General features: G+C 33.7%; 1 protein-coding gene across 3 annotated transcripts in view; it reads right to left on the reverse strand.

Annotated features, from left to right (window-relative positions):
• Pnpla8 (patatin like phospholipase domain containing 8) overlaps positions 1-21,224 on the reverse strand; it is a 41,662-nt gene that overhangs the window by 18,033 nt on the left and 2,405 nt on the right. The window contains exons 2-8 of one of the 3 annotated variants that reach the window (XM_046435370.2): positions 18,212-18,260; positions 17,116-18,127; positions 16,819-16,968; positions 11,928-12,079; positions 10,353-10,447; positions 8,469-8,640; positions 1,441-1,498 (exon numbers count right to left, since the gene is read on the reverse strand). In XM_046435370.2, the coding sequence (XP_046291326.1) occupies positions 1,441-1,498; positions 8,469-8,640; positions 10,353-10,447; positions 11,928-12,079; positions 16,819-16,968; positions 17,116-18,127; positions 18,212-18,231 (1,659 nt within the window). In that variant the 5' untranslated portion in view covers positions 18,232-18,260. Of the gene's footprint in view, positions 1-1,440; positions 1,499-8,468; positions 8,641-10,352; positions 10,448-11,927; positions 12,080-16,818; positions 16,969-17,115; positions 18,261-21,224 lie in introns of all 3 variants that reach the window. The other 2 variants (XM_046435369.2, XM_058576070.1) reach the window with 2 other exon arrangements.

The following is a 21,224-nucleotide window of genomic DNA, read 5'->3' on the forward strand; positions in this document are numbered from 1 at the left end:
TGGCAATTCATACATTTGTATCACTGGGTTATAATTTCTCATTTTTCTAATTGTACAGATTGCAGAATCACACTGGTCATAGTCACCTATATACATACATCAATCATAATGTCTATTCTATTCTGCTGCCCTTCCTATCCCCGCCTACTCCTCCCCTCCTCTCCCATCATTTCTCTATATCCAATCTAATGTGACACACTTATTCTGTATAACGATGAGGTTCTCCTTCCATCTTCCGTGCAACTCCCCTTCTCCCTCTTTTTTCTCTCCCACCTCTCTTCCCTTTTTAGTGGTAGTCTATAATGAAGCACTTTTTAATATGGCTAAAGTTTCCTTCTATTCAGTCTATTCTTTTATTCAAAGTCAACAACTTCTGTGATTTGGAAGCAAGCAAACAGAAATGGGGCCCTGAAGATACAGGGAAAGAAGCATGAGGCACAGAGTTCATCCCAGGATCTTCTCCAAAAGAGCTATTACAGCCTTTAAGGCCCTTACACAGTCTGATCTGCCTACGGCGCCAGCCTTATCCCACATTCTGCCCTTGGATTCCTGGGCTGTAGTCTTCAGGAACTCTTTCAGTTCTTGGAATTGTCTATGACTCCTCCTGCACAGCCCATTCCCTTTGTGTCTTTGCCAGAAATGCTCCTACTCATCAGCCTTCACGTTAAGATCTCAAAGTAGCTTTCTTTTACATCCCTTTAAATGTGTGCTTTCAGAAAACTGTTTCTGTGTTCTACAGATCTTATTTCAGAAAAATATATCTCATCTGCGTGATTATTGCATGAATAGCTAAGCTGCTCTACCGGACTATAAACTCCATGTCTATGGTTGCTTATGAATACATCCAAAGTGCCCAGCACAGTGCTGCCACAATGGGCACATAGTTGATAACTGCACAATGAAGGAAAGCATGAAAGACCAGAGTTTAAGAGCAACAGGAGCTGTATCTGTTTGACTTTTCTTACTACAGCCTATTATCCGAGAATACATATAAGCTGCATGGGATTCTTAGGCACATAAATTATATTTGTTAATTAAACAAGTATTATTAAAGAAAACAAACTCAAGTAATACTCAGGTCATTGAACTTGAAATAAATAAATGGGGTGCTATACTGAGATTATATATGATATATAGATTTTTTCTTTAAAATCTAGGGAAGGAAATGCTATAACTTTCCTAAATTTGATTAAAATAATTATGATAAAATAATTCTTCCTTATTTTTAGTCTCAGAGTTTCATGTTTTTAAACCTTTGTTATACTTTTACTAGATATACAAAAGATCTAATCATCACATCCTAGATCTTCATAGAAGAATAAAATCTATTAGCAGAAATTTCTTAGAATTTTTCTCCTTAACAAAAGAGCCCTCAAAATAACTGCTTTCGTCAGACCTTGTTAGAAATGGGTATTATTTAAGATAATACACTACACTTACCTTAGGACATGTAGGGTTTCTTGCTGTTTCAATCATTAGTGCAGAACCCATTCTATCCCTTTATTAAAAAAGAAGAAATAATATATATCAAAATGATTTTCTTTCTTAAGAATCAGAGAACATGTATTTTTTTTTTTAATGGTACCAGGGATTGAACTCAGGGGTGCTTAACCACTGAGCCATATCCCCAACCCTTTATATTTTTCACTTTGAGACACAGTCTCCTTAATTTGCCTGGAGCTTCACTAAATTGCTGAGACTGGCTTTGAACTTGTGATCCTCCTATCTCAGCCTCCTGAGCTGCAGGGATTACAGGCTTATGCCACCACACCCAGAAAAACACACACTTTTTTTTTTTTTAATTTTCCTGGCGGTGCTGGGGATCAAACTAGGGCCTTGTCCATGCCAAGCAGAGAAAACCATTTCTGTGTTCCACAGATCTTATTTCAGAAAAATATATCTCATCCGCGTAATTACTGCATGAACAGACTATAAACTCCATGTCTGTGGTTGCTTATGAATCTATCCAAAGTGCCCAGCACAGTGCTGCCACAAGGGGCACATAGTTGATAAACTACACAAGGAAGGAAAGCATGAAAGACCAGAGTTCAAGAGTAACAGAAGAGCCACATCCACTGAGCCACATCCCCAGCCCAAAACATGCACTATGAAATTACTATTTGCAGACGGCTTTCTCAAAGTGCTATAAGGAACAAAAAGAAGTACAACAATTTCCCCTAAGAGGCTTACAATCCAATTAATGCACAAGAAACAATATGCAGTGATTTATTAATCTCTGATTCAGACTGTAAGTATAGTTCTGAGGTGAAGAAATAAATATAGGATAGTTACTAAGAAAGATGTATGGAATTGTAGTTTGAGAGAGATACTGAACGATGACAACATCCTGAAAGCCAGTACCTATATAGAACAAAGGCATAAAAATAGAATAAATCTATTGTTTTCAGGGTCCTGCTGCCAGGATATAGAAGTTTTGCTAAGACTGCAGAAGTGCCAGGTATAGTGGTGCACACCTGTAATCCCAGTTACTCAGGAGGCTGAGGCAGGAGGATCACAAGTTCAAGCCCAGCTGAGGGAACTTAGCGAGATCCAGTCTCAAAATACAAATTTTAAAAAGTGGTGGGAGAAGAGGGCTTTATCTGAATGGTAAAATACCCCTGGTTCAATTCCAAGTGTAAAATTAAAAGACTACAGAAGTGTTCATACAGTATATTTACCTAAAAACCAGGTGAAGACATTTACATTTAGACATTAAACTTGCTTTAGTGGGTAACACAGAGCCAATGTTATAAAAATTGCTTGTAAAAACATCTCAATTGGTATTTGAGTTAATGGGCAGCAATTTTTACAATTACTTTACAAGAGAATTTAATTTCAATGTAGACTTTTTTCAGTCTTAAAGATTATTCTCTCTGCCTTGCAAATACTATGCCTTTATCAATCTTCCTCTAAGTATTTTCCTAATGATGTTTTTTCAAATCATAGTTAAGTTTCTCAACTGTTAGTAAATCTCAAATAAGCATAATATTTACAAATTGCTTGGTGATCTACCCTTTACAAGCTTTTATAAACACCAGTGTACTAGTGCAATAGTTTCCAAAATGAACAAGATTTTTACTTTCCCAACCTGATCTATATGTTTCTTCTATATGAAGATCAATTCAATTTTACTGTTCTGCAGACTCTTGATATAAATTTGGAACAGAAATTCTGGGAGCATTCACACTTTCAAGCAAAGTTCAAACTTTGTTATTGCTGTTGTTTAAACCTTGGTTTAAATAAAAGAGCTAAAATGCTTTAGTGAGTTATGAATATAAATCTGAAGAGAAAGGAATGATAATTGCTTATTACAGAAAGACCAACATATGAAAAAAAATCTTAGCATTCTCAGATTCTACTGATGCTATAATCAAAATAGTACCCACAAAATAACACAAAGTCATCATCATATGAAAAAAACAAACAAACACATACATGTTCTAAATAAACAGCAAGATTAAAAAAGTCATGACAGGGGCAGGGGCTGGGGCTGGGGCTGGGGCTGAGTGGTAAAACACTTGCCTGGCATGTGTGAGGCACTGGGTTCGATTCTCAGCATCGCATATAAATAAATAAAAATAAAGATCTATCAACAACTAAAAATATTTCAAAAAAAAAGTCATGACAAACAAAAGAACCAGTGGATAGGTATGGTAGAGTATAACAATAGTGCCCCCAGTGAATCACATTTCCTGGAATACATGTCCTTATATATTGCCCTTTCCCACACAGATCCTTGGTTTGAGAAGATTCAAGCAATGAGACATCCGCAAACAAGGGATAAGACCAAGGCTTGATAAGTGATTATGCATTGAGGCTTGCCCTCTGAGAATGCTGAGATCGAGATGATGAGATGAAGCCCAGGATAGAAATGACCATGTGAAGAGAGACTCAGCTGTTCCAGCCATATTAACTGAGCTACCAGTTGCCAGTAGCAAAACTGAATACAGGCAAGCACAGAAGAAATGCCCAATCAAATCACAGAATCAGAGACTAAATCATTATTATTTTAAGCTACTAACTTTGAGAATTAGTTTGTTTTGCTATAACAGTTAAGAGAAAAATCAAAGAAAGGATAAAACTAATCATATTTAAAGTTTATCAAAGCTATAATTAAAAATAAAGAAGTCTCTGAAAAAGCAAAAATGAAATAGTAGTGTGCAAATATGAAGATTCATGAGAAACAAAATGAAAAAGAATTTCACAGTAAAGTGAATGTTTTATGTTAAGATTTTAAATCTTTATTTAAAAATCTTTAAGAAGCAGTATTATGATTTCATGAGAACTAATAGGAGTTCTTTTTTCTAGTAAATGCAAAAGACCTAAAAAAAGTAACATTTTTAAATTTGCAACAATAGATGGAGAAATTTCACAACTGGAAAGATGTCAACATTCCACAATATAACCTGTACAGTTCACATTAACTTCCATTAAAATATTAGCAAGATTTTTATGAGAAAGGTAACCAAAAATTCACTATGAAAATAGTTAACAGAATTATGAAAAAGAATAAAGGAGATTCATTATTTCATTCAAAAACACCTTATATAAGGGTTAAAACTAAAGTTACAGAACGTATTAAAAAAATCAAAGGGAAAAATAAAAAGATTGGACATTATACTCTCATGTAAACAGATAAGATAAAGATGGTGTTTTATTTTTTTTTTAATTCAATCGTTCTTTTTTTTTTTAATTTTTTATTGTTGGTTGTTCAAAACATTACAAATTTCTTGACATATCATATTCCACACTTTGATTCAAGTGGGTTATGAACTCCCACCTTCACCCCATACACAGATTGCAGAATCACATCAGTTACACATCCATTGATTTACATATTGCCATACTAGTGTCTGTTGTGCTCCGCTGCCTTTCCCATCCTCCACCCTAACCCCTCCCCACCTCTCCCCTCCCCTCCCCTCCTCTCTCTCTACCCCCTCCACTGTATAACCCTGAGGGTCTCCTTCCATTTCCATGCAATTCCCCTTCTCTCTCCCTTTCCCTCCCACCTCTCATCCCTGTTAAATGTTAATCTTCTTCTCCTGCTCTTCATCCCTACTCTGATCTTAGTTACTCTCCTTATATCAAAGAAGACATTTGGCATTTGTTTTTTAGGGATTGGCTAGCTTCACTTAGCATAATCTGCTCTAATGCCATCCATTTCCCTGCAAATTCTATGATTTTGTCATTTTTTAATGCAGAGTAATACTCCATTGTGTATAAATGCCACATTTTTTTTTTTTATCCATTCGTCTATTGAAGGGCATCTAGGTTGGTTCCACAGTCTTGCTATTGTGAATTGTGCTGCTATGAACATCGATGTAGCAGTGTCCCTGTAGCATGCTCTTTTTAGGTCTTTAGGGAAACTACAGAACCCTAAAGAGAGAAATAGAAGAAGATCTTAGAAGATGGAAAAATATACCCTGTTCATGGATAGGCAGAACTAACATCATCAAAATGGCGATATTACCAAAAGTTCTCTATAGGTTTAATGCAATGCCAATCAAAATCCCAACGGCATTTCTTGTAGAAATAGAGAAAGCAATCATGAAATTCATATGGAAAAATAAACGACCCAGAATAGCAAAAACAATGCTAAGCAGGAAGTGTGAATCAGGCGGTATAGCGATACCAGACTTCAAACTATACTACAGAGCAATAGTAACAAAAACAGCATGGTACTGGTACCAAAACAGGCGGGTGGACCAATGGTACAGAATAGAGGACACAGAAGCCAATCCACAAAACTACAACTATCTTATATTTGATAAAGGGGCTAAAAGCATGCAATGGAGGAAGGATAGCATCTTCAACAAATGGTGCTGGGAAAACTGGAAATCCATATGCAACAAAATGAAACTGAATCCCTTTCTCTCGCCATGCACAAAAGTGAATTCAAAATGGATCAAGGAGCTTGATATCAAATCAGAGACGCGCCGTCTGATAGAAGAAAAAGTTGGCTACGATCTACAGTCGGTGGGGTCGGGCTCCAAATTCCTCAATAGGACACCCATAGCACAAAAGTTAATAACTAGAATCAACAAATGGGACTTACTCAAACTAAAAAGTTTTTTCTCAGCAAAAGAAACAATAAGAGAGGTAAATAGGGAGCCTACACCCTGGGAACAAATCTTTACTCCTCACACTTCAGATAGAGCCCTAATATCCAGAGTATACAAAGAACTCAAAAAATTAGACAATAAGAGAACAAACAACCCAATCAACAAATGGGCCAAGGACCTGAACAGACACTTCTCAGAGGAGGACATACAGTCAATCAACAAGTACATGAAAAAATGCTCACCATCTCTAGCTGTCAGAGAAATGCAAATCAAAACCACCCTAAGATACCATCTCACTCCAGTAAGATTGGCAGCCATTAGGAAGTCAGACAACAACAAGTGCTGGCGAGGATGTGGGGAAAAGGGTACACTTGTACATTGCTGGTGGGACTGCAGATTGGTGCAGCCAATTTGGAAAGCAGTATGGAGATTTCTTGGAAAGCTGGGAATGGAGCCACCATTTGACCCAGCTATTCCCCTTCTTGGTCTATTCCCTAAAGACCTAAAAAGATGGTGTTTTAAATCAGTGAAAAAAAAAGAAAAACTATTTGGTAATGGTACTGGGACATTTAAATTAACATGAAAAAATAATACAGTTTGACTCTCTCACAATATGTCTCAAAATGAATTTCAGTTGTCCTAAAAATATAAGTTTAATAAAACCTTAGAACTAGAGAATAATGTAGATATTTACCTACTTTCAGGGTAGAAAAGACTTTATGAGTATGAAAGCAAAGCTAAAATCATTATAAAAATGTGGCTAAATGAAGATTTTTAAACTTTCTTCATTAAATAGATGATTAATTAAAAAGTACTTTTTCAATATATGGTTATAAATACAATATAGTGTGCCACACCCTGACAGTAAAATAAGCAAAGACCTTGCCCTGAAAATTCACAGAAGAATATAGTCAAAAAACAAAAAATATTGAAATTCACTAATAAACAAAGTGACATCCATTGAAATACTGGTTTCAAAAACTGTCAAACTGATATATTTTAAATATTAAATTGTTGAGTGTTGGGCTGGGGTTGTGGCTCAGGGTAGAGTGCTTGCCTAACACATGTGAGGCACTGGGTTTGATCCTCAGTGCCACATATAAATAAATAAAATAAGGTATTGTATCCACCTACAACTAAAAAAATTTTTTTTAATTGTTGGGTGTTCATGAATATTTCCTAAGATAAATACAAATTGATTCTGGTAGATAAGTATATATATATATATGTACTTGTCAAGATTTTTAAAACATGCATACCCTCTGACCCAAAATTGTACTTCTAGAACTTTTCCTTAAAGCTAAAGTAAAGATGTAAAATGTCCGCGGAAACTTTCTTTTTGAAATATAATGACATCTTAAGCATCCTTCTTTTTCAATAGCTAATTTTTAAAATAAAAAATAGTACATTCATTAAAGGAAAGAGTGAACGCCATCAAAATGTTTCAAAAATATTAATGAGATTGCAAGAGACTGTAATAAACACTAAATGAAAACGCAGATATCAAATTACATGTGCATAATCATCCCCAAATTGTGAAGGGAATGAACACACACACTCTCTCTCTCTCTACCTGTAAAAAATTCTAGAAAGAAATGCGATCTTAGTAGAATTATTGGTAATTTTCTTTATATATTCTCTATTTCCAAATATTCTCTATTTAAAATGATATCAACACTTGATTCAATAATTATGTTCTTAAAAACTGATCTATTGGTATATTCTGAAATATGGGCATAAATTTAAAGTTTCCTATCAAAGCAATGTTCATAATCATAAAAAAATTAAAAGCAATATAAATGTCTTGAATGCCCATAAATATCATATATAGAAATGGTTAAGAAATCACAGTACTGTCACATTCTGTAGTATAATGTAATATTTTAAAATATGTCAAGAAATTTTAATAAAATTGTAAAAAGGGGGGAAGATACTAATTTACAACTGTAATGTCAGCTGCACAAAATGTTTATAAAAATGTATGAAATCTAGGAAATACCTAGAAGAAATACATTGCAAGGTCTATAGCTTTGAACAATAGGATTGCAGTTGATTTTAAGTTTCTACTTTCCACTTATACTTTTTGATTCATAGTATTTGGAAAGAAATGAAAAAATTATTAAACAGCTTAGAATAATGACTTCAGAAACAACAGTGTGCAACTGTGGTCTATGTACACCATAGTCTCAAATTTTTAAAAAGGTAATTTTATCTTTTATATGCAAATCTCATACACATGAACCCAAGAATTTATGACTACAATGTGGTTGATTAAAATAGGAACAGTGATTATCTCCAATTAATGGTATTAATAATTTGAGTCTTCATATTTTTCGTATTTTAAAACTTATAATATGCATATATACCTACATAATTAGAACATTTTTAAAAAGAATTATAACTTACTTAAGAATCTTTTCCCATGTCTGACTGTCATAGAATGCATGGCTCCAACTCATTTTTACTGTCCCAACAATGACATTTTGTGAAAATACATCTGATCCTAATTTTCGATAAAGTTCTTCACATTCGTCCAAGGGCATATGAAACAATCCCAACATGAAAGCTAATATGGCTCCTAAAAGAAAAAAATTCTTAGTTTTTATGAGCATTGATGTTACTGCACTTATAATTTTAAGAACTCCTGGGTCATAGACCTGGCTTAAATTCTAGCTTTAACACTGGGACAATTCTAGCTATGTCACCTGGGACAAGTTCCTTAACTTCTCAATCCCAATTTTTTTTACCTGTAAAATGGCAAAAAAAAAAAAAAAAATAACAACTAAAATTCCTAAGCCCCTTGTATTGTGACAACACATGTAAAGGGCTTTACCAGATCCCCAAAATGATAAAATACATCTACCTCAAGATGATAATTATAAAAATTTTTAAATATACAAAAATATTTCTTTATATTAAATATAAAAGAAAGATATCATGGTTATTAAAGATATTTCTCACAATAATTACTTAGTTTTAGTCATAGAACACAGTATATTTAATAACTCACGAATTCATTAAGCAACTACTCTTTCTAGTTGGCTCTAGAGTCAATGTAATTAAAGAAATCAAACACTCTGGGATCTCCTGATCTGATTTCATGTACTAGTTGTAATTGGTAGGAAACACTGCCACCTAGTGTTTATCATTGGCCTAACCTTTAAATAAAGATAAAAGGTAGGAGAAAGCTTTGGGGTATGAAAGAAAAGGATAGAAGAATTCTATACATATACCAACCACCTCTTGGTCCCCCATCCCCTGCCTCTCCCTCCTACTGGGGATTAAACTCAAGGGTATTTCACCACTGATCATATCCCCAGCTCTTCTTTCTTTCTTTCTTTTTCTTTTTATTTATTTATTTATTTTTTTTTGAGAACAGGTCTCACTAAGTTGTTTAGAGCTTTGCTAAATTGCCAAGGCTGTCTTTGACCTTGCATTACTCCTGCCTCAGACTCCAGAGTCCCTGGGATAATGGGAATGCTCCACCATGTCCAGCCCAACTAGCAATATTTAAAGGTAACTTTTCTTATTTGGTACTTGGATTGAACCCAGGCAGGCACTCTACCACTGAGCTACATCCCTGGCTGGTTTATAATTTTTAATTTTGAGACAGGGTTTCACTAAGTTGCTGAGGCTAGCCTTGAACTTGGATCCTCGTGCCTCAGTCACTGGCAATTACAGGCATGTGCCCCAATGTCCTGCTAAAAGTAGGTTTTTTAAAAAAATATATTTATTTTTTAGTTTTAGGTGGACACAATACCTTTGTTTTATTTTTACATGGTGCTGAGAATCGAATCCACTGCCTCATGCGCGCTAGGCGAGCGTGCTACCACTTGAGCCACATCCCCAGCCCTAAAAGTAGCTTTTTAAACGCATAGATTCTCACATTTCTCAATTTAAATTCTGCCTTCAAACAACCATATAAAAATGACATAAGGAGCAATCTTCAAATTGAGAGACTCCCCTCACAGGAAAAAAAAACAAAAAACAAAATGTATTCACCTTTAATTTTCTATTGGTTTAAGTACAATGTCTGCCTTCTGCTTCATTGCTTTCCTTACAATGAATATACCATAAAGAAATAATTTATAATCTGCCCTTGTTACAGTGCTTTATTGAAAACATATTATAAAAGCACATTAAAATCTTTCTGAATGTTAACTTATTTAAAATAAATACCTTTACAGGTTTATTAAGCAAACTGAAAAATTATTCACATCAAAACATGAAACTAATGCCCAACATTTCATAATATAACCACAATCTTTAATCTAATCTAATAATCATTACCTGTGCTTACGCCACATATATAATCAAAGAGCTGATGAACTGGCTTCTGAGTAAGTTCAACTAATTTCCTCAGTGTCTGAAGAGCAACTACACCCCTATGGGAAAAAAAATCAAAAGCAAAATGGGAATTCCTATTTCAAGGAAAATAAATCCAAGTCATTGAATAAAATAATCCTATCAACTGCTTTTATAGTTTATGTGCTAACATGAAAACTAATATGCAAATCAGCATTAGTAAAAATTGCCCATCCAAATATTTAGGATTATTTTTAAAAATTCAATATCTAAATAAAGGTATCAAACCTGTGGTATTGAAGCACATTTAAAAATGTATATTAGTATCTATTTGAATTAGAACACAAAGATGTGTCAATAAGATATTTTTAAAATACTCCAACTCTGAAAAATACTTAAAACCTCACCTGACCAACTTTGGGATGACATACGTTGGTTTCTTCTTTCATCAGTACAATGGGTCACCTATGCTTCTATATATTTGTGTTTTATATAGTTCAACAGATTCCCCCACACCCTCTGGGGATTGAACCCAGGAGCACTAAACTTAGACTAAGTCACATCACTATCCCATTTTTTTTTAAAATATTTTATCTAGAGACAAGGCCTTTCTCTTGAGTTGCTGAGGCTGGCTTTGAACTAACAATCCCATCCCAGCCTTTCGAGCTGCTGGGATTATAGTTGTGCTCCACCATGCCCAGTCTGATTTTTTAGCTTCCTTTCATTCATTCATTTTTTTAAAATTCAGTAAATTTAGGACAAACCTCTGCATTAAGGTGTATTCACTTTGCCAAAGGCCTGACATACTTCATAAAGGAATGTGAGAAGATAAAATAGCCCAGGAATTATAGGTCAATTAGGGCCATATGGACAATTCTCAACATTGGGACAATATACAAAAAAAAAAAAATCAATGAAAAGTTCTATTCCAAATACACAATGTAGGCCAGGTCACTCTAGAACAAAAAAGGCACTTAGTCACCACATAATAAAATTTAGAGTTTCAAATTGTGCCTTAATTCTGCCAACAGGAAGTCACTAGAAATCTTACAAAATCTAAGATTAAAGTAGTAAGACTGAAGATTGGTAATGAAATTATCTCTTTCTGAGCAAAGAATGCATTTATTTTTTGTATAACACCAGAACTAGCAAGTATAAGGGAAGACACGGGAAACCAGGGAGTTATTGACATAGACTCCTTTTCTAGCAATCACTTTATTGATTAGTGACTGACATGAGTAAGACAAATATAAAAGAAAGCTGAAACTACAAAACATTGCTAAGATTTTTAAAGAATAATGGCTGATAAGTTCCTGAACTACCAAAAACATTTAAAAACAAACTAAAATATAAATACTAGATCAAATTAAAATAAAAGTGATTCATATATGTTGAAATGTTTCATAGACTCATGTACTAAATTAATAAAAATTCAATTTCATGTTGCAGTTTAGAATTTGATTTTAGAATAATATAAATACATCAAATCAGTTTTTTTTTTTTTGATGCCTAAGGCTGAATTGAGTCTGCGGTTTTTAAAAGTTATTTTTCTGTCCTTACCTCGTTCCTCCACCATCAATTGTGAGAATTCGGATGCCCCTCCCTTTCACTGGATCCACATAGCCAATTAAAGCCAAAATTTCTCTTACTGCAGCCTGAAGAGTTTCATCCTTAATTTGTCTCAGTCGTAATAAATATGGAATAATTTTTTCCTACATTGAGAGAAAAGATATTTGGTTGCTTTTGTCAAATCAAGAAGAAAAATGGATGATTATTTTTAACTAACTCAAGTAGATCATCACATAAAATAAAGGTGTAAGTATACATTATTTTCTCACTAATTTAAATTATAGATTAGTTTTGACATGTTAATATCAATATATATTTAGAATATATTTGTCCTAATACAAAAGACAAAAAGTAACTTCTAGCCATATATCTTCTTTAAAATGCGCAATGTTTAAAAATTAGAGAAAATATAACTTGCTTAATACAAATTTAAAAATATTATTTGTGACAACAAAAGGTTAACATCATAAATTTTACACATATTTTATCCGAATCTTGAAGAGGATAAAACTCCTTCATAGTATTTAGTATTAGAAATTAAACTGTTATCAAAAGAAAACAAATAAACCATGTTGTGTACAGTGCACATGGGACAAAAAGAGACCTGATAGTAGAATATAAGCAAATGTTGACTTATAAAATAAAACTGAGACAGAAGATAAAAGATGACCATTAAAATTAAATAATAAGTTTAAGATGGGGCACTGGCATGTGCCTGTAGTTCATCTACTCAACAGGCTGTGGGAGAAGAATCAGTTATGCCCAGGAGTTCAGGGCCAGCCTGGGCAACACAGTCAGACACTCTCTCTTAATATAAAAAATAAAATAAAATAAATATTTAAATAAAACTAGGACTGCAAGATTTAAATATTAAACTGCATATTGTTAGTGACAGATAAGAGCTTAACTCTTTGGGTTCTACACTGAGCTTACTCACACAGGAGCATTTTATATAGTCAATACCCCAGGTTTAAGGAAATGGCTAAGTGGTAGATACACTTCTGCTGTGTAATCTGTAGCCCATGAAATAGTTTTTCAATGTATCACCCATGTTCTTTTTTTATGATCAAATCTGAAATACTATTGCTCTAAATGTTTTTTGGTTTTTTTAGGTTTTTTTTTGTCCCTGACTAGTAATGAGTTTCAAAGTGCCCTTAGAGGAACTTGAACAACCGGTGGAGTTTAGAAAGGCAAATTCCCTTCTCTGGTTAGGATGGAACAATTTGTTACAGATCAATGCTCATGCCAAGAAAACTAGAACAGCTTGATAAAATGCAAGAAAAGCACCATCTGTTTAAAGGCATCGTACAGCTGCTGAGGCAATGAGTATGGGAGAAACTAGGAATCTGAAGAAGGGATAACTACTGGGAAGTGAGCTGATAAACTATAGCCTTTCTTTCCTTAGGGCACTTGCTGGTTCTGTAAAGAAGCAAAAAGATGGAAAAACTGGGCCTGAATCAGACAGAGGGCCACAACTGAACAGAGAAGAGCTGAGCATTTAGTCTCATGGAGTTTAGAATGACAAAACTGAAGAACCATGGCTCACCTCCGGACATTTGCAGAATTCTGAAACAATGAGATATGAAAAGGTGAGAAAGCTAAGATGAGGACTTCTAGAATTCAAGAGTAGAAATTTTCTTTTTTTTTAAACTCTTGAGATTGTATAACCGATGAGAGTGGTGGCAGTCAACACATAGTCTCTCAACTGAAAACCCTGGAGGAAGGTGGCTCCCAAACAGGGAAAACTAAGGGTCTTCACCAAACTATAACCCAGCCTTGACCCAATTATACCCTAACTGAATGAATGCCCCATAACACCAAGCCAGGAACAAAAATCAACTCTCTGGAAAAAGGAATCTGGATCCTATGGAGTGTTGTTGTTATTGCTGCTATTATTTGTTTTTATTCATGATGTCCAACATCTAGAATGCATGTCACAGCATGAAATGATCAAAGACCAAGAGGTGATCCTCCCATTATAAATACTAACAAAAAGATGCTGAATTAAAAATTAAAAATACTGAAGCAAAAACACATAAATATGCCAATGGAACAAAATCCAGTGTCCAGAAACAGACTCATATTAATGACCACATTTATGACAAGTCTTTTTAATAAATGGTTCTGTGTCACGTGGACATGTGTATTTAGAAAAAAAGGGCAGAACTCTCATCTCACACAATGCAACCAAATCTATTCTAGATAAATAGTAAATAAAAGCAGAAAAGGTAAAACAAAATTTTAGAAGAAAATACAAAACCAAAAAATTTTTTCAACAGAACACAAAGACAAATATAAATTGGACTAATATCCATTCATCATACTGTGTCTACCTAAAACTAAAAAAATAAATATTAAAAAAAAAGAAAAAGGTACACCCCAGAGTGGGAGAATATATTTGCAAGACACATACACACACATACCTACCCATAATAAATAAGGAAACTATACAAATCAATAATAAAAAGCTGGCTAATCCCCCACCCCCCAAAAAATGGGTAAAATGTTTAGCTGGGAAAGTTCTCAGCAGAGCACATGATACTGACTTGCTTTAAGCAATTTATAATTCACTATTTTCAGATGCTTATTATTTAGGGAAGAGTAACAATTTTCTTCAAACTATCTAGAGTATTAATTGACCTGAATATCCATTTCTATAGCACATTTTTTCTTAGTATTGCAGAGTCCTTAGATTTGAGATCAGTTGTGAAACATTAAGAGAATCCCCAAAGTTTCAATTAGCAAGAGTTTTCATAGCAGTCTAAAATTGAAAACTACTCAGAAATCCAACAACATTACAACAAATGTGATACACAATGAAACATGAAAAAACGAGAATGAATAATTGACAACAATCACACAATACACTGAGTAGAAGAAGTCAATTAGCCAAAACTAATCTGTGATTGCCTTTTTGGGAGACTGACTAAAAGGGATACAAGAGACTTCTGAGGCACTGGTAATATTCTGCTTCTTCATCTGGGTTCAGTTTGTGAACTTTATGCTTACAAATGTATGTGTGTGATACTTGAATGTTTAAAATGGTTCTTTAATATTAGTCTCTCCCTAAAATTCATCTGTTGCTTTTCTTTTTATTTTCTTTTTCTTTTTTTAAAGACTTTTTTGGATAGACTTTATTTCAAACAGGATTTTAATCTATTATTTCTACTTCATATCTGTTGGTTTTCTACTTCTTCCTCTCTCCCAGCTCGTCCCTAATCTCAGGGGAAACAGGATTACCTTTCTTCCCCACCCTAGACAGAGTTATCTGTCCTTGAGCACTCACCCAAGCTAGAAAAGAAGTAATCCAGACTCTGGGGATGGTATCCGAGGATCTCAGAAATGACTATCTCCCAAATTAACAAGTGAATTTCAATGCCAACAGAGAACATGGGAATCTAGCCTTTGAATCATCTCTTTAAAAGTACCCCAGTTCCTGCTGATGGGTGGAATCATAGCCTCTGGGAGAGGAATTCCCTGTGTTTCTCCTTTGCTAGCAAAGCAATAAACCTTCTATTTCCTTTTTTCTCCAAAAAAAAAAAAAAAAAAAAATTCATAGGTTGACATCTAGTACCCAGTGCAACACAATTAGGAGGTAAGAGGGCCTTTTGGAAAGTGATAGTCATGAGATCTTTGCCTCATGAATGGGATTAGTGTCCTTGCCCCTCTTGCCCCATGAGTTTGCCACAATACTGAGGAACAAGGCCTTCACCAATACCAAATCTGACAGCTCCTCATCTTGTGTTCCCAGCCTACAGAACTGTGAGAAATAAATTTCTGTTATATATAATCTACCCAGTTTAGGATACAATGTTCCCAAATCAACTAAAAGACGGTAATTATATTTCTATATACATCATCGAAATGTGAAACAATTAAAAACACATGTATATTTAGAAAATTTGCCTTTTAAGTAGGATATTTTTAAATATGAAAGACAACCCCAAATTTTAGGAACATGAAATATTAAAAGTTTATGTATTATAATATATCTGTTATATAATATAAAACTATGGAAAGGTGCATTATTCAAAGACCTTTTCAGCAAGGTGATTTGTCAAAAAGTAGAATAAATGTGAATGAGTGAACTAATAATTTCTTGAATGACAAGCTAAACACAAGCACTAATACATTTCTAATATAATTTTAACAATTGTATTATTACAGATAAAGAGACTCAAACACATTTTAGAGAACTTTCTAAAAACAGTCTACTTAAATGGGTCTAAATTATGTTCACTATTTTAGATTTTCAAAAATCAGGTAAGGGAAAGCTCATTGTTTCACTTAAGATTACCAGTTCCATTAGCACTAAGGTCATTAAAATTTTTAGGCTTTCAAATATGGAGAGGCCATGAAATAAAAACTAGCAAACACTTTACATATGAATTATGTATTTTGTCTTAAGAGTAGTTAAAAGTAGGCTGTAGCTGTAGCCCAGTGGTAGAATGGCTGTCTGGCGTATGTGAGGCACTGGGTTCAATCCTCAGCATCACATAAAAATAAATGAATTAAATAAAGGTATGAAAAAAAAACCTTAAAAAAAAGAGTAGTTAAAAGTACAAATATCTATACTGCAAGTAAGAAAACTGTGGCAGCTATTAGGTAATTCAATTAATATACTGATACTAACCTTCTATTTTATAAATGCTTAACCTCAAAATACAGATGCCAATACTAATAGTATAATTTATATCACAAACTAGGGAATTCATTAGCATAATGTATATCACAGAATCAATGAAGCAATTACTGAATACATACAAAACTACAAAAAAATTTCAAAAAAATAAAAAAGAGAAAGGCCTTGCTTTCTCCATTGAAAAAGGTTTATTAACATTTTTATTCCAAGACAAAGCTAGATTAAATAAATTAGAATTACCTTGACAGCCACTCCTTTGCCTTCAGGAAATTCTAGAAGATGAAAAGTCAATTCTTCAACTCTAGTAATGCAGAGCTTTGGGTCAGCTGTTCTTCTTAATGCCTGGACCAATGCCCGGGTTCTGTTATCAATACTTACTCTTGCAATAATCTACAAAGACATAACATACATACATAATATATTTAGAATATGAAACTGCTCTAACAAATAGTTAATGTTTCTTAGGTTCTATTAGGAAATGAAACTTAAAAATCTGACAAAAATTAACACAATCAAATCATAGTGACAAAAACTTACCTTTTCTCGCTGAAGAGATAAGTGCTTTTTCTCTTCTGCAGTTTTTTCTTTGCTGACAGCCTGCTCAGTTTTAGTAGGATTTTCCTGTTCTTCTGGCTGACTCTTTGAATCATATTTTAATTTGGGGACAAGTCCACCAATATAACCACCTACCAAAGCCTGAACACCTTCAGTGGGTCGAGAAAGAAAGTTAGCAATACTTTGTTTAGTAGAAACTGGAAGAACATCAGGCATTCCACTCTGACTTGCAGGCTTGTCCACAGTATCAATGGAAGATCCAGAGCCTGGCTTATCAGTCAGGATGCCAGGATCTGGAGATATGGACTTCTTTTCTTGAGTCTTTTCACCTTCAAGTTCGGATTTGACCTGAAAATGTTTATTTTCCTTTTTTGGAGACATTTTTTCCTCACGTTTGAAGTATGAATTAATATGATTTGATAAAAAGTAGAATGACTCTCCAAATTTTGTAGTTATGCTAGTTGTGTAACGAAAAAGGCTTTGTTTACCTAAATCTTCTTTATCTGTAATGTGACTTTTCTCTTCTGCAACAGGACTCTTTTCTGCTGATTTATCACTATATTTTTTCAGAGATTTGATGGCTTGTTTAAAATTTTTCTGTTTTAACCAGCCACCATCTGATACTTTTCTTAATATTCGAGAACTTGGCTTAAATTGAGCTAAACGTGAAATCATTTCATTGTGATTGCCAAAAACAGCCTTTGAAACAGAGTTCAAAGTATTTTTAATACGGGACATATGAATGCTTACTTTTGTAAGTCCCTTAGGAGCAGAAGTACTAAGTTTCAAAATTCCAATATGTAAACCATGGTTGCTTGGGGAGTAATAGTGCTTACTCCAAGAATAAGCTTCATTTTTGGTCCATTTACATCTTACTTTGCTGGCATGGAAACCTCTTTGTAGACTGATATGGCTTATCCTCCAGAAATGTTTAGGTAAACATCCAAAAAGCAGCTGCTTGCTTCTCTGCTTCCCACAAAGACTTCTTGCATTACTAAGGAGGTAAATATATATATCTATAGTCAAACTAAAAGACATAACTTAAAAATCATTTATTTTCTATATGACATTCTCTCACTTCATTTGTGAATGCTTCATTTAAGAAATGCCATAATTCATGGTCTTACCTAAAATGGCAAACACACACAAAAAAAAAAAAAAAAAAGAAAAAGAAAAATTAGGATTTAAGTTAAAATCAAAATTGAGTATAATATAAAATTTGAACCATACTTCGCAAACTGCCTCAAAAGAAAAAAGAATATATTTCCAATATAGCTGATATAGATTTCACTTTTAAACTAATAGAAAATAATTCCCCTTTTTAGCTTGAGTAATAAGATGTTTAGAAAAAAAGCTAATCTAGGAAAGCTTCCCAATATGTAGATTTTCTTCTACAACACATAATTTAATATGCAATTTAGATATTATGCTATTTTTTCTTCCTATTGTTAATTCTTTGATTAGTTTATGTGACACCAGACTTTAAGTGCTTTGAAGACAAGACCAACTATCAGAGTGAATAAAACAAAACAAACAAAACCCAACTATGTTGTTTGTAAAAAACCCATTTTAAATATAAAGACACATAAAGATTAGAAAAACGTGCCATGCTAACACTAATCAAAAGGAAGCAAGAGTAGGTATGTTATTTTCACTCAAAAAGGAAAACACACAGAATCAGGACAGTTTCACAACACCATCAATCAACTGGATATAATTGACATTTTGAAACTACTAAATCACAGAGAAAAATACACATTCATACCATGCCTATATGGAACATTCACCAATAAAGACAACATTCTGGGTCATAAAAAACAACAGAACATAGATCATATAATGTCTGTTCTTAGACTACATGAATTAATTAAACTAGAAATTAATAACAGAAAGATAACTGGAAGCCTCAAAATATATGGAGACACAGAGAGAAAGTGAAAGAAACATGAATTACTACCTCAAAAATGAAAGAAGGAACATGACTATCCAATGGACTTTGAAAGGATAATACAGAAATACTATGAATAACTATATGCCCACAATTTTGATAACCTAGATGAAATGCACCTATTCCTTGAAAGACACAATCTGCCAAAACTCACACAAGAAACACACAATCTGAATAGACTTATATCTATTAAAGGAATTGAGTTAATAATTAAATAACATTCCAAAGCAGAAAGCACTAGGTTTAGATGGTAGCAAATAAACACATATAAACAGAACAAAAGCATGTAAAAAATCCACAATGAGTACACTAAGAAATTGTGCAGTAGTGCAGTTTTACTGTAGGACCTAGTGAGATTACAGGAGGGGAAGGTAGAAGATGATACTGAGGAAGACAAAACTAAGAACCTATTGTCATTATCCAGATAATAGCCTCAAATAATATTGCATGTGCACATATTATTTTAAAACATTTATGGGAAAGGACAGAAAAAAATGTAAACCTGTCTGCTTTCTTGGCTCATCTGAACTTGATTTGCAGACAATGTGAGAAAACAAGTTAATAGGAAAGCCCTTGATAAAATATATTTAAACTACTTGTAGATAAAAAGTCATACCAATGGAGGGAAATCTACAAGTTGAACTTGAGGTCTGGGCATATACTCAAACTACCCTCATGGTGCAGAGACCCTAATGAAACTGGTCAGCTGGTGACAACTGGAATTCCAAGTCAACTGAAGCCACCAAGTAAAGACACTTCCAAAGCCCAGGGCAACTAGACTCCCACACTAAACAATTACCATTGAATGTAAGCACGGAGATTACAAAACATGCAAGGAGATGAACTGTCACCTACAGAGAGGATCAGCAAATGCAGCCAATAAGAAAATGTGCAACCAAGATTCAGAAATACAGAAAAAATAAGTAGATCTAAAATGTTCAGAGATATATCAGAAGCAAAAATAAAGTGAACAAAAGACATAGATAAAAAGTAAAAAGGAAGAGCAAAATTTGGGGAATGAAAACACCAGCTACATGCTAGTTTTGAGACCCACTTATAATCTAATGACAAAATAGGTAAATAAAGGATTGAGGGGAAATTATGTAAAAACCAATACAAAGGACACAGTCTTAAGGCAATTTAAGGGAAAAGCATTACATAAACATAAAAAGGGGGAACTATATAATAATAAAAAGAACGAGCCATTTACTTATTAAACTTCAGGTAGTCTTGTGGGCCAACACAATATTTTAGAAAATAAAAAAATAACCACTAAAGTGTATGTCATCAGAATGAGATGTGCTATGAATTAAAATAAAGCAGGAGGTAAGAGAAGAAGGGCATAGAGAATACTATTTTAGAAGTATAATTAGAAGTGAGTTGATATTTTAGTAGAGGACCTTATGTGAGGAAGTAAATTATTAAGAGAATCTAGGGGAAAAACTTTCTAAGAGGAAAAAGCAAGCAAAACTTTGGAGACAGTAATTAGCCTTCAGTAAAACAGCATGCACAAGGTGGATGAAGGGAAGTCAGAAAGAGGATTAATCATTGAGATGAGTTCAAGATTGAGGCGAAGACAGAGCAATGTAAGCCTAGACTGTGATTAATAAGTGTGCATTGTCTCTTTCCAAAAAGATTTAATCATCATGAGTTATCATAAAGGTATCTTTCAACTTTGCATAGAACTATAGATTATAAAGGTAAAAAAAAGAAGAAAGAAAAGAAATGGAAACCACAGCAGGTGAATGATTTTATGATCCTAATGAGGGATTTTAATATACTCCTCTCAGAAAACTATGACTATCAAGCAAAAATTACAAAACTTAGAGGATGATCAACAAGTTTAACTTGTTACCAAATGCCAACACTAGAAATTCAAGATAACTATTTTGAGAGTAAATTCAGTCAAACCTAAGTCAAGAATGCAAAAATGGGGAAAATAATTCAAAGTTCCATCATCAATGAGAAAAGAATAACAAATATAGAGGCGGTAAAAATACAATGGAGGCTTATATAAAAGAAGAAGCAGGCGTAGTGGCACACACCTATAATCCCAGCAGCTCGGAGGCTGAGGCAAGAGGATTGTGAGTTCAAAACCAGCCTCAGCAATTTGGTGAGACCCTGTCTCTAAATAAAAAAAAAA

Source organism: Marmota monax, unplaced genomic scaffold, assembly GCF_021218885.2.
Source record: "Marmota monax isolate L192 unplaced genomic scaffold, Marmota_monax_Labrador192_F-V1.1 WCK01_AAM20220418_F8-fsc00139, whole genome shotgun sequence".
Taxonomy (NCBI): Eukaryota; Metazoa; Chordata; class Mammalia; order Rodentia; family Sciuridae; genus Marmota; species Marmota monax.